The sequence below is a fragment of the Pezoporus flaviventris genome, unplaced genomic scaffold (genome assembly GCF_033815535.1).
Source record: "Pezoporus flaviventris isolate CSIRO_AGI_PZ_B2104156 unplaced genomic scaffold, CSIRO_AGI_Pfla_v1 ptg000041l, whole genome shotgun sequence".
NCBI classification, from domain to species: domain Eukaryota; kingdom Metazoa; phylum Chordata; class Aves; order Psittaciformes; family Psittacidae; genus Pezoporus; species Pezoporus flaviventris.
Genome location: NW_026892589.1, coordinates 2262347 through 2277443, shown reverse-complemented (window position 1 = coordinate 2277443; position 15097 = coordinate 2262347). Strand labels below are relative to the sequence as shown.

The window sequence follows — 15097 nt, the reverse complement described above, 5'->3', positions numbered from 1 at the left end:
ATGGCATAATAACCTCATTTAAGATGCCTCCTGAAAAGAAGAGGTTTATTTGGTCCCAGCTAAACTTCACCTGGCAATCACCGGCCACCAATTAACAGTGTCAAATATAAGGGTCGCAGAGCAATTCTGCAAGCTGAGGAAGTATGAATTCCCTTTCAAATCCATCTTCTTGCCAAAAGAATGGAAAAACTTAACTTTGCTTTCCTGCCTTTGGAAATAATCTCCGCAAGGCAATTAAGAAAATGCAAATGACTTCTCGTATTGAAAGTAATCAAGCCAGAAACAGACTTTTCAGTAACTTAATATTCCAGCAAAGTCTTCTGTCATAGGACCCGACTTGCTAATTCCACTCGTAACTCAAGAACCAGCAATTAACCATTTTCAGATTTCCCTTCAAATTATTAATAAGTGGCACTCAGCTGCTTGATATTCGTAGCTTCTGTTGGAACTGAACGCCTCCCGAAAGGCTCCCATTTCAGCTCCTGAGAGACTCCTTTTACTCCTTCTTTGTGAACTGCTTTCCCCGGCATCAGCTGCCCTCACTCTAAACAACGCTGCGCATGACAATAGTTACGGGGCTTATGTAGTTCTCTAGAGTACATAAAGCACGTTGTTCCAATACACAGTCCGCGCCTGCACACGCTTCAGCTAAGCCTATCAAAGCAGGAAACAAGGAGATAACCCTTTGGGGATTTCAAGGAAGTATCAAAGCCAGCCATAATGCAATTGTGGCAGCAAAACACTCCCTTCTTCCCCACTTTCATGATCTTACAATAGAAGGAAAGATGCAAGAGCACCTTCATTAAAAGCAACACTGTTAGTTTGCATACCCACGGCACACGAAGGGGGGCTTACTCTTGATTTTACACATTGCTTCACACATTTCAGACATGGTGTAGCAGACAGGAACATCTTCACCTTCCTTAATTAACATGTCTCACTACACAGCAGCCAAGAACGTACCTCCTATCTCCTGAAAGAGTTCCCAACTCTTTACAACTGCAGTAAATCAAACACAGCACCTTGAAAGAACCTTAAATAGACTGCTTCAAATTGAAGCTGTAAGTAAAGGACTTTCTACTCCCTTTTTTATCTTCTTTTACATTAGCAGAACAATACAGAAATTACATATTTCTTTCAAAGTTCAAGTAGTTTTTCATCATTTTTCTCCAACTCCCTAATGAACACTGAAAACCATCATTTACTCAACATTCATAGGTTAAACGTATACTTTATTTAGAAGACTAAACTGATAAAATAAACTTTGAAATGTAGAGGTTACCAAGTGAACATCAAGAACCCTACCTGGCTGTAATGAAAACACCTACATGGAGATGTGGGAAGTTACTCCTCTCAGGAAACATCCTGGAGAACACAGCTGACATGCTCTGCTTTGCTGTAAGCAAAAATCAGCTATTTGCAGGTAGAGAAACAACAGAGCAATTCAGCCTGGGCCACCACTCTGTGGTCTCACATGGAACATACAACAAGGCCCTCTTACAGGAAAGTCCTTTTCCTCTCAACGTTTATCAGCACATGCAGGATTACAACCACATCAGCCCGATATGCCATGAGCTGAGGCACAGGAATGAACTGCAGCTCCATGTCTTCCCTGCCACAGATCAATATTTAATGCATTTTTAAACTTCCCAAGCCGTGAATGTCGTGAACAATAATATTTGAGGACAGAGTTCCCTAATTAAGTGAACTAATTCAAGCTCATCTACTCTTCAGAAGAGCTTCCCTCAAAATCCTGATGTTCTGTGTGCAATATAGTACCAAGAGTATTAGCATTTCTGGGGGGGGTGAAGCACCTCCAGCAGTTAATGGGTCAAGAGCACTCTGCCAGACAAGACACAAAACCCAAAGAGTTTGGCTCACAAGAATTCAGCCCACAGATAAATCGTAACCTGACAGATAGCACCTGCCCTTCACAGCCTGCAAAACACAGCTGCACTGAAAGAGCTGTCAATCTGGTCTGTCTGAGGGCAAAAGGGCTTTAAAGTGAATTTTAAGTGGAAATGATTCAGGACTGAACTGCAACTTTCCAGCACTTCAAGGATGACTGTCCCAAGAGCAGCAAAATGCCGGTTATTTTCTCTCAAGGAGCTTTTTGTACTGTTCAGCTGCTATTTTCAAACCACACGATGAAGCGCCTGTCGCAATACAGGGGTTTCATTTCCTGCCACTCATTGCTTAGGCCAGCACCAACGGCCGGAGGGCACAGAGGGGTGTCTGGGCTTCCTCATGGATGCCCAAAGTTCCTCATATTCATTCGTCTTGTCCTTATAGCTTCAGAGAAACACATGTGATGGCAATCCCAAATACCAACCAGAATCAGTGATTTCAGACAAACAAGCACTTAAGTTATAGCATTATAGATTCACAGACTGCTTTGGGTTGGAAGGGACCTTAAAGCTCCTCCAGTTCCAACCCCTGCCATGGGCAGGGACACCTTCCACTAGAGCAGCTTGCTCCAAGCCCCTGCGTCCAAGCTGGCTTTGAACACTGCCAGGGATGGGGCAGCCACAGCTTCTCTGGGCACCCTGGGCCAGCGCCTCAGCACCAACTGCATCCTTGTATGCCCAGAGCTTTACTCATTTTGAAGACACAGTCTGACATTCCTTCAGCCTTCCAGGGTCTACCTCTAGGGTCATGCTTACAGTCACCAAAACTACATTCCCAGTTGCAGTACAAATCATAATTCCTGTGCTATTCCTAGTAATTCAAGTGTTCTGTACCGCAGATGCAAAGCAGCTGAATATTGCCATAAACTCAATGAGGAGATTACAAGTTCACAGACAAAACTGTCAGACAAAAAGGTTGTGTAAAGTGTCAGACGTGAGGATTCTTTGCAAAAGCAAAGAAGGCAACTCAGGAACAGGCATCACCTGCTGATAATCTGCCTGGAATGCTTGGGGTGCAAGGCAAGGGGTGGGAGGGGAGAAAAATCCCCAGGAGTCAAGTATAAATTGCCTATGGTTCTCCAGATGGTATCTGGCCACCAAATGCAAATGAGATCACTGCAACTTGCAAAATCTACAGCTCCCTGTCAAAAACCCTGCCAGCAGGAAGATACGACCTCCCCTCCACAACATTTTGTCTGGAGAATTTACAAACCCCTATTTTAAGGGGCACAGGTATAGCAGCTGGAACACTTATCGAGCCTCTTCAGGCAGTCATGTCATTAAATAGCATTTACCCTTGAGAAAACAAACTAAAACACTCCCAACTTCGTCCAACTCATTAAACCGCTCCCTATTCTTCTCCCACTCAGTTGGGATTTTCTCCTGTAGCAGTTGGGTTGTTTCACTGGGGACAGAAGAAAGAGCTTCCATCTTTCTGTCCATTTAAAATCCAATCGGAATAAAACCCAGCACACAGCAGCTGAGGCTGGCAGCAAAAAGAACTATTGGAGTATGTGCAAGAGACACCCCTATGAAAGCCACAGCCATCCAGCTGATCTGACTGCTTATAACTGAGCTGTAGCTGTGCTGCAAATAACTGGGTTTACTTAATCTCCCATGACAGCATTTAATTATCTACACAGTTTTGGAAAGCTACTACATAAACAACAGTTCCTACTACCTCCTGTTTATAACCGAGTTGTTTTCCCTACGACTGTTTGCAGTTCTTTTATTAAAGGCAGACTGGTGTTTCCAAAAGCATCTATCTTGAACGTTCTCAGCTAAGGCAACCCACACAGCTCCCAGGCAACACTAAGCAGTGCTTCTGAAGGAAAGGCACAGTTTGCACTTTGTTTAACGGCAGTACTAGATGTCATAAAACAGTATTTGAGTGACTGTTAGAAAAAAAAGCAATAATTCTCATTTAGACCTGAATGCATGAAAGATCAAGACTTGTAGTTAAACTGCCACTAAATATTTATTAGCCTAATGAAAAATTCACTTTTAAAGCCCAAGTCCTAGGCAGGAAAAGAGAAATCCAAACCACTGTGAGCAACTTCACATTGGTGCGAAGTCACGATCTTATCCATAGCCATTATTCCCTAAAGCTCATACATCTCCAGAGATAGGCTCTACCAAGCTGGAAACGTTTCAGATAGACTCGAGTTTCCCACTTGGATTTGTAGGGTCAGAATTCTGGGACTTGTGCTCCTAACTACAAGGACAAACACAAAGCCAAAGCTCTACAGTAATAAACCAACTCCTACAAACCAGACTTTCAGCCCATGCAGCTGATTTCACGACCAGGGTATAGCAAACCATACCCACTATGGTGGCTTGGGGGACAGCAAGTTACTAATGCTTCAGTACGTGTCAGTATGTATCTATGCCCACATGCAAAGTCCCCTCTATTTCCAGGAGCATGTAAACTCAGGAAACTAATTCCAGCTACCAAACATTTCAGTCCTGTGGTCTGTTTATACAATACAAAGCAAAACAACCTTCTTTTGCCTTGCTGCTGCATGAAGCCTTGAACACCATGTCCTCTGCTGTAGTTCAGGGAATCAATGTACATAAATGTCTCAATTCTGGCTGAATGTGATGTTCAATACTTTGTCAATATTGATGTTTGAACTCTAAAAGAGGAGAGCAAAGCAGCCCTATCAGCAGTGAAATTTGTAACACTAACAATTTACACCTCTTTGAAGTATTATCTGGTAAGTCACTACAAACGTTCCAATGTGCTTTCAATATAGAGCAAGTAAACCTATCATCATCGGATTTATACCCATTATAAAAGAATTCCAAACCTTCAGTGGAAGGGAACAGAAAGGGAGAGGACTTCCCAAATTACTGTAGGGTCCTGACATTTAGCAAGAGCTTATTTCTGCTTTCAACTACTACGGACTTCATTGCCTTTAAGGTGTTGCGTGTTGTCCTCCTTTGTCCACCTCCAAACTCAACTTTATGTCCCATCACATCCCTCTGTATAATCTTTTCCTCCCAGACAGGTTTAATTTGAGGGAGCATTGCATATAGGGATCACTCAGTGACACTGCCATTGTACCAGGGTAAATGCACCTCTCCAGTACAGCTGGCTGCAGCGTAGTGCTGTGACACACACCACACTCCACGTTTTCTAGGCTTGTGATACTGCTGCTATTGACATTTGCAAAACAGTGCTCTTGCAGACAACTTTCAGATTTAATTACACTTACAAGGTACTGTATTGAAGGCTCCAGCCCCAGTGCTTCATAAAATACTGGACAATAAGGAAATGGCATCAAAGTGCCGCTACGCTCCACTTGCTATACCCTGTCCCATGCTACACTCAGGCAGGTTCAGCTAGTCATACATTTAAATGCTTCACCTTAACATTACCACTGGAAGTAGCATCATATTGTTGTAACAAAGACATAAGATATAAACAAGCTGTATCAATTTCCAACTGAAAACAGCTAGCACCTGCAACTCCCCTCAAATAAAAAGACACTTAAGTCCCATATACTGCATTTGAAATATTAAATAAACTCCCCTTCACAAAGAGAAAAGCACATGTTATTAAAGCTTTGCTGGGCATGTAGAAATATTACCCATGCCTTCATTCAAAACAGGTGCCTCATAAAAAATGGATGTTAGTGGAATGGTTTGGTGCAGCACTTCTGAGCAATCTCTTTAATTATACATGATCACACAGCTACCTGCATGAAATACGCCTCAAGATACACAGTGCTGCAGATCTGTGATTTCACAGGGTGCATTACCAAATAAACCATCTGCTGTTCATGAAGTACACGGTCTGTAGGTGGTCAGAACAGAATAACAACCAAGTAAATGAACACACCATAAACCCAGGAGCAAAACTGTGTGGGGTAGAGGTGGGGAGGTAAAGGACAGCTAAAGCACATCTGATGAATACTGTATCTTTGAACTGGAATGCACATTTATCACAAGTAGCCAGTAGGTCTAAAGACTACCAGGATGAAAACTTATTGCAAAACCCTTATTACTGGTTTGGATGGGGAGATTAGTTACTATTATTCTTACTCCAAGATCAGCAAATTTTAGTTGCTTTTACCCAAAACACGAAAGGTAAAACAGGGGTTAAATTCATGCAGTTTAATATAGCAACACTATTGACAAATAGTCTACTCCCAGCAACAACACACCGGTGAAAATAAGTTAATATATAATGGACATAGTCAAATCCAAAAAGGATCACAACACAGTTTTGTATCATTCTAAGGCTGCATACTCTGGAAACACAGAGTACGATCCAAGTTGTGTAAAACTTGGAATCACATAAACTTATCATTGCCACACCTCTGTACCACCTTCCACTTCCTTCCTTTCTTTTATTACATTCAATTGTTGCAACTTGCCTGTATTTACACTCAAATCCCATAGCAATACCAGCATGGCAAGTTCCAGCCCTGCAGATGTACCTGTGGTGCCACGGAGTTCATACCACGCTGCAGCAGAGGGGTTTTATTCCATCAACTACTACCTTATGCCAGAATTCATTGATTATTATCATCCTTTGAACTAGAATTTACTCTGATTTTTACAGCACATCTGAGACTTCACAAAAACCTAAGTCATGATGTCAGGTATAGCTCTAAGTTCATTTCACATTTCATTTTGCACTTTATCCGAGATCACTTGCAACAGAAAAGTCAATTTACAATCTGTTTTCTTCCCCCTTTAGGTCTTAAAACAGAAACTGGGACAAAATCACACATGGTACCAAGTTACAGCCTTTAATGACAAAGTTCCTTCTTCAATGGGAAAAAGTAGGAATAAATCAAGAAACAAAGCAAGCCAGTAACTTACTGTGCAGCTCACGATGTATCACATCCACAAGATTGGGTTCATCTCCCCACCAGAATATCCATAGCTCCTTACAGTCCGGTTTGACGTCCCGGCGCCACACGCAGAGCAAGTTGGCCTGCAGGCAGCGGATGAAGCTGAGCAGAATTGGATCATCCTGTGCTGGGGCTGAAATGATAGGGCCACAGTCCCCATGACCTTCAAAGTTGTACCTACGCCATTTGATGCCTGTGAGTTCAGCCTGTGGGGAGGAAAAAAAGCACTTTGAGTTATATTCATTGTACAGATGTTTCATTTTCAGTGTTTAATTCCTAGAATTGAGCTCTAAGCAGCCAGTTACTCCTTTTCCCTATTCTCCCAGTTCCCAAGAACTCCTATTCCCACATTTTCCTCTCCCCCCCCCCCACCCCCAAGGAATAAAAATGTTAGAACAAACCTGCCTTACACATGCATTTAGGTATTTTACCCCAATTTGACTCACTTCCAGCAGATTCATTCATTTCTGATCTTACTGTTATCTTACTAGGATCTTACAAATTAGAAGGAACACCACAAACAAGCCAACAGGGAGAGGGAGTAAGGCCCATTCCCTACGTGCTGTTTGGTTATGAGGCGAGTGCAATGTCAGGCTAAAAGCTGACCACTTGAAAGCCACAAAGAGTACTATGGGATGTAAGAAAACAAGTGACTTGGTGCAGATGGTGAAATCCAGTTCCACACTGTCCTGTTAGGTTTACCAGACATGCTTTTTATTTCACTCAAATGAACTAAAGCAGAATAAGGAATGCTGCTGTTTCCTGTCTCTCGAGCAGACAGAACTCTGTTATCAACCATCAAGGAATGAGAACAGGAAAATGGCTACTCGGATATTTGGGAAAGATTTTCTTCTACACAGGCTGCAAAACCTGAAGGAATGTAGGTACAGTGGAACTAAGCAATTGCCAGGAAGAAGCTGATGAAGTACTGAACCCATGAAAAAGCTGCAGCTACAACCAGGTCAGCAATGGTTCCAATTTATTTTGTTGCTTTTCACCTTTAACGGCAGATACTCACAGCTGTCACATCCCGTTTCCCTTCTTCTCCGTGATGCCCAGACTGCTGCCTTTTCATCTATTTCCATTACCAGCCCATCACACTCTTCCTTGCCCCCCCCCAACCCCTGCCTGGATTCACCTCCAGCTTTAACTCCACTCCCAGTTTGCCCTGTGACTGGTGCTTCACCCTCATCACCCTCCACCAGCTCTTGGAGCCTACCCAAGGGACAAGGGGGAAGATGCATGTGGCTTTTAGTCTAGCTAGCATGAGGATCATTACCAGACACAGAAAGCAGTAGGTCTATAGCCTGTGTTCACACTGGGCTTGTGTTCTGCTTTCTAACCCTTGTTACCATGTTCTTGCTCCTGTTATTCCCTCTACTGCTTCATTGACAGTATTCACACCCTCACTTTGCTGCTCAGCAATAGCCAATGTGCTCAGCTCTCAAGTGGAAAAGCCAGCTGGTCCACAGCAACAACGTGCAAAAATCACAAAGTACCTCCAAGAAAGAGTGCATTTTTACTCCTAAAGACAGTAAGAGACTAACATCACAAATTCCTCCCCTTTGCATCATCTGCACAAGGACATTTAACCTACTGGCTGTCACTGCTTTTCCAAAATGCACCCTATGTGTCGCATACAGAAGGATCTCCCTTCTCAAGTCCGCTAACTTGATTCAGAAGTTTAACCTCTACAGTCTACTTTTCTTCACCACAGTAACTGGCAGTAGGCTGTGACTTGTTCAAGAGCTAGCTGCTTCACTGCTGAGGAGCTAAAGGTGACATTCAGCACACCAACAACACATGCAAAATACACCTGTATTTGTTTGATCTTATAAATGTATCCCCTAAAACAGTTTCACCTCACTCTGCCTCTGTATTGCCCAGCACAGCAGGGTTCTGGCCATGACTAATGTTCCTGTGCCTCAAGGGTTATTTCTCCAAATACTGATTATCCAGATTCCCTCTGAAGAGGCCTCACTGGGCACACAGGAATACAGTAGTTGAGCTCTACAGGGAAAGGCTGCTGCAGGGTGCTGGAATACCTCACACAGCACATCATACTCTAGGAGAAAGTACTCACACATGCTCCTTCGAAACATGTACATCTGTTCTACAGGCTTCTCTATCTATAGCTTGGGAAAGGAACGTGCAGAGTTTGAGATAGTATAATGAAACACCAGAGATCAGTGCCAGCACAGGCAACCTAGGAATAAAATCATGTTACATGTTTATGTCATAATCAAGTAGGAACATCTGGTAAGTCTCCATGTGGGACAGGAGGATGACAAAGACAAAACCAAAAACCCCAATGGAACAAAAAGGGTTACTCAACTTGATCAACACAGCAACAACTAGAGATTAGCTGTCTCAAAGAGCAAACAAGCTCTTGCAGCTTTCTGGCAGCTCCGAGGTATCAACCCATAACGTCCCATCCATATGATGGATGAAATATAGTCAAGAAAGGCACAGGGAAATCATCAGAGATGCATCCAATTTAACTCTACACTAATGAACTTCTGGAGTGTCTAATTGCACAGTCTGTGAGGAATGGCAAACTACCAGAGCTGGCCTGGATCACCAGTGAGCACCCACCCAGAAAGTGACTCCTAACACAAAGGCAAGACAAGTGCTGGGGATTTTGGACTTAGTAGCATGATAAAATTAGATCTCTCACATCATTTCCCAGTCAAAGGTGCAGAGATACGGCTCAGTGCATTTGTATGCCCCATCCCTGGCAGTGCTCAAGGCCAGGTTGGACACAGGGGCTTGGAGCAAGCTGCTCTAGTGGAAGGGGTCCCTGCCCGTGGCAGGGGTTGGAGCTGGATGAGCTTTAAGGGCCCTTCCAACCCAAACCAGACTGGGATTCTACATCTGCATCTACTTAAAAATTTAATAGATAAGCAACAATACTAATCCCTTAGAACTTCTCAATGTAGTCCTCATGTTAAAACTGAATTCAGAAGATCTGAGTCCAGAAGTAGTACACATGAGTGCACCAGGAACACTTACATATATTCTAGGCCTCTACAGATGCTTCATGTAAAGTATTTAACATGTTATAGGGAAAGTATCCACATCCACATGGATTATTTTTAAATCCATTGATTTAAACAACCATCAGTAGTTTTAAAAGGCCTTAATCTATAACAGGGTTTTTACAGGCAAGACAGCCACAGCCTGTGGTTCTGCTGACTGTACTGAAGAGCTAAGATCAGTTTCATTTATGCTCCATCAGCAGTGAACACAAGCTGCTACCAAAACAGGAGCCTCTTCCGCATCCCCAGCCATGCATTCCCATCTCCCAGTCAAACATCACATCTAGTGATCAGGCAATCATCAGGTGAATCAATCAGCTCACCAAGTTAAAGATGAGAAACAAAAAGGAAAGTGTTTATCATCAGCCCACTGACAGCTTCCCCTGCAGCCACGTACTCACCACTGCAGGCAGTAGAGCTGGAGAGAGAACACACAGCTCAGAGCAGTGAGTGGGATCTTCCCTGTCAGTGACAGCTCCCATCAGATAAAACAGAACATTAAACTGCACACAGAGACTGTTGTTAACGTACACCATGTACGCTTCAAACCAACACAGGCGAGCACTGGTGCCAACAGTAGTCCTGGACCGGCCTGCCTTCCCTCCATCACTCACTCCTGCCGTAACCAGTGCTCCCACTCAGCAGGAGTGCTGCTGTTTGTACAGATTCAGACTGAGATTAACTGACTGGACATCGGAAGGCTAATATAAAACAGGTTTATTTCCTCTTCTCACATCAGTCCCCAAACCTCATTCATTAAACAGCCAGAGATGCTTGCACCAGTAAGACAGAGAACAGCAAAGCAGGTCAGGGAGGGCAGAGCTGCTCCTTTTAGTAAGGCTACTGGTTTTAAAGCAGCCTGAAATGCTCACTGAGATAGAGACCAACATTGCCAATCCCAGGACAACACCATAAACAGGCTGGCTTACTCACAACTGCTTAGAAATGAATGCAGAACAAAGCAATCCTCTTGCCAGGTGATGTAATCTACTGTGTCCCTTGCATCTTTTCCCATATGCATAGTCTTGGCTTATTGTGGTTGCTACAATTTCTTAACACCAAAAAGCCTGACAAAAAGAGGAATTTACAAATACTTACGATTAAGCAACTATGTTAGTAAACCATACATTAATACTGTGAGTGCTGACACCCTCAAACAGGATGCCCAGAGAAGCCATGGCCGTCCCATTTCTGACCATGTTCAAGGCCAGGTTGGAGGGGGCTTGGAACTGGATGAGCTTTAAGGTCCTTTCCAACCCAAACTATTCTATGATTCAATGATTCTGTGATTAAGCAAAAGATTCTTGCTTCGGTTTATAGGAAACATATGTCTTGGAGGACTATGCTGTGAAGAGTTCAACTTTCCATATAAGAGGGACTTTCTATAAGTACTTTTTTCTAAATCCAGTTAACTGCAATTGGAGCACAGAAGAAACTGCTTGTAGCCTGCCTGTTCTAAATGCACTGGGCCAAGCCTGAAAGGAAGCAGAGAAATCAGATCTCTGTGGCTAACAGAAATGCCCAAAATCTTTACTAACATTCAACTTTGGACAGTAAAATTCCCAAGACACATTAACATCCATTTCTGATGTATCCAAAAGCAGGCATCAGAGTAGAAGAGTATGTTCAAACCCAAAATTCCATGTAGGCATCCAAAACCATCCAAAACACACCCAAGAAATAGTCATCAGTGGGAAAACACCCCCAGGCCAATGCTTTCATTCAAAAACATGGCCACAGAATGTCATACATAGCCCTTCAAGAAGGAGCTCTGACACAGGGTCCTCTCCTCCTAGGTCTTAACACAGTTACACTCTGCAGAGAAACAAACTGAGTATTCAAACCAATGCACACACGCAAGAGACAGAGAAAGCAAATTAGCACTTTCTTTTACAGCCATTAATCTGCTGCCCTAAATACAGACACCTTCACATGTAGCTGCAACAGCTGAGGGCTGTAACCAGTTTAACTCCAGGACAACATCCAGAACTGCGAATTCCTAGGAGAGAAAACACTACATGCTCTGATTCTTTCCCCCTCCTCAGGCTTAAAACAGAGTATTAGACAGGCAGAAAGGGTCTCATGCTGACCCCACAGCGCTCCATTCAACTTGGCAGAGTTTAGGATGCTAAAACTCACAATTCCCCAGCAACACTTCACACCGCACAACTTGATTCTGGCACGAACCCAGCAAGCCTGAAGATATAATTAGTGCTGTGTAGCCACTGTGACTGTCTTCCTCATCTGCAGTCCTCACAGATGGAACACAAACAAAACACATCTTCTACCTCCTCTTTTAGCTTTTTCTCATCTCCACCAAATGGTTTTGGACTATGCATGTTGTATAGGAAATGAACAGGGCAATTGTAAATGAACTTCTGCAGAAGACTTGAGTAATTCCATCCATTTTAATACACTAAGCTCCCTTGGAGGGATTAAACAAGAATACAGACACAGCAGAAGCAGAAAAAGGCAGAACATCAGCAGTTTGAGGAAATTATTTTATTTGGCCACACCAAGTGTCAAGTGCAGCTATTCATTATTTTACTTCTCTATATTTAAATGAACGGTTAAAATCATATAATCTCATGTTATTTTTCCTGCTTCATGCAGTACAGGAAGGTGAGAAAAGCTAAGACAGAATGAGGCCCCAGAACGTAGAGAATTAGTTCCAGGAGAGGAAGGATATACTTGAAAAAGAGGCAAAAAATCTACAGAAAAGCCTTGAAGGGTCTTACGAGCAGAGACCGAGATATCCATCACACAGGCCCTCAGCTCCAGCCCTGCCTTTCTCAAAGGCTTCCAGGACGGCACTGATTAGGTCAAGTTATCTTTCTCACTTCTCCTGTCAGAAACAAAGCAAATCAAAAACCAGATATAAAAACACTTTTCAACTGTCCAAAAGGGGCTACTCAGGCAAATTCAGGCCTGTGCACCACTTCAAACTGGAGCTTTTCGAATTCCCTTAGGAAAAGAAGCAAGTAAGGTAAGAAACCAACCACACGTCATCACTTAGGTCAGACACTCCCACAAGCCAGCTTCAGTTAACTAAAGGGAGTATTAAAATTGTTTTCATCATATGCCCTTCAAACCAAGGGGAAGATGTTAAGTTGCCCAGGGTACCTGTATTCACCAGCCTCTGAAGTCAGGCGCAGTCTAAGCCATTTCTGTAACGTAGATTTGTGTTTGCTTCTCTGTAGGATGCTGTAGCTGTCAAGTATCTTTAGTCTGCAATTTATGCTTCAAATTCAAACATAAAAAAATGTAAATGCCATATATTTTCCAGTTTTAATAGAGTCTCATCTTCGAGAGCTTCGTTCAAGTAAGTAGCTATTCTGAAGCCACTGGAGACTCATACTAAGGACTACTCACACGAGTAAAAATCTGCATAAGAAAGCCCTTAGTTCATAGTCCAAGAATTTAAACTGTAGTTAAAGGTGTCATGGGAATTACACCACCATTTTAATTAAATGCTATAAGATCTTGCAGACAGACTCAAGATTAGCACCATCTGTTTTGGTTGCGGTGTTTCATTTCACTACATCGCCCTCGCACAGCAACAAAATAGCATTTCACACTCCACTCCAGCCATTTAAATCCCAGATAAAATTGATGTCATCTTGATACACCTCACTGGGAAGGAAGGACAAAAGGACAACTACAGGAGGACAGAAATACTCTGCAACAGTATGTGCTTATGGGGGAGGCAAACAGCTTACAACAGCTCTTGTTCCCTGCTCCCACTAAAATTAAGTATTTACTAACATCTGCCCAAGTCCCATCAAGTGAATTGACAGAGAGGCAAGAAACACATCGAGGAACAGAGGAGACTGCTTAACTAAGAAGTTTTCTTCACAGCTAAGTATCTTTCCTACACCCCGAGAAAGGTTCCTATTTGGATAGCACAACTTCCTACGGTAGGGCTGAAGCAGCAGCCATTCTCTGATCTTTTACTCCCACATCCGTAACTCTCTTAGGTTGTTTTTTGTTGCTTTGGTCTTTTAAATCACCTCAACCCTGTGCAGAGTCCTGCAATCAGATCACCTACAAAACTACGCATTAACATTCCCCTCTTCATCCTGGCCATCTCAAATAAGCAAGGAATGGTTTGTGTTCCCTTCCCTCAGGGCTTATCCCTTCCCTTAAGAAGGGAAGAACCATATGGCAGGGAGGAGAGGTCTTATCGGGCACCAAGAGCTGTGGCTCAGCTTCAAATTGGTGTGAAGCCGAGGCCAAGCTACTGGCAGACAGTGACTACATAAACAAAGTTCTTCAAACTTCGTCATACTCTGAATTCAAGCATGGGAAAAAACAATGAAATGGGCCTCATGTGGCCAACAGAAAAACTGTGCCACGCTTAGACAGAGCCGAGCATCATTCTTCTTAATATGCAACTGATGAACAGCAGAATGACATGTTGGACTTTAATCCTTTCCCTGGATAAGCACACAGTCAAGTGGCTGAAAAAAAAGGATAAAGACAGACACAAACAGCCTTGTAAAAATGAAGAATTAAAATAAAATACCTTTTCTGTGATTCTTGTTGTTCACTGACTCGTAAATCCAGCACTGAGCATACCCTGCATGCAGCACATGAGCCCGAAATGGCTTTCTGCTGGATCAATCTCTTCCCTCCATACCATGCTCCCTTTTTACTTCATGCCCCCTGGAACACATTATCTAAATGCTGCTACTTCAGAGCTGTTTGTGACAAGCAACAGCATCAGAGATTTGTTTGTCATCTTTTATCTTTGCCGAGTCTCAGAGAATGATGCAGCTGTAACCAAAATCCTATTATCAGATATCTTTCTGATGGACTCGTGTACCTGGAGACATTTGAGACACTACATCATAGGAGTGAGGACCAGAAAAACAAGATCCTTCTAAAATAATAAAAGTCCACATACACCATTCCTAAAAGCCACAAACTAATAGCATGAGCTGCTATGCCTAGAAAGTACTTGGTACTGACAGAAACAAGCTCTTTTTTCATCTCTCCCAGGCAATCACAGGTGTGATTCCACCTATGTGGCAAAGGAGGCAGCCAAGAAGATCAATAGATTCTTCCGAAGAAACAAAAGTCAGAGTAGTCTCAGAAGACATTTGAGGTGGCAACTAAGGACCATCATCCAGTAGAAGATCTAAAAGGACTCAAAGAGTAACACTCAAATTCCAACAGTTCTGGTAGATGCAGCAGCTCCCGATAAAGAAGTTTTGAGTGGCAAGCATAAAAGAAAGAGTAATCTGATAAAAGGGCCCAAATTGCTGGTATATATCCCAACATGAAC

The 15097-nt window shown here is 42.9% G+C and overlaps 1 protein-coding gene across 1 annotated transcript in view; it reads right to left on the bottom strand.

The window, feature by feature from the left end:
* The window catches only part of MED13L (mediator complex subunit 13L), a 186283-nt gene that overhangs the window by 159285 nt on the left and 11901 nt on the right, over positions 1 to 15097 (bottom strand). Inside the window, exon 2 of the mRNA XM_061465785.1 lies at positions 6741 to 6978. Within this exon, the coding sequence (XP_061321769.1) occupies positions 6741 to 6978 (238 nt within the window). The remainder of the gene's footprint in view (positions 1 to 6740; positions 6979 to 15097) is intronic.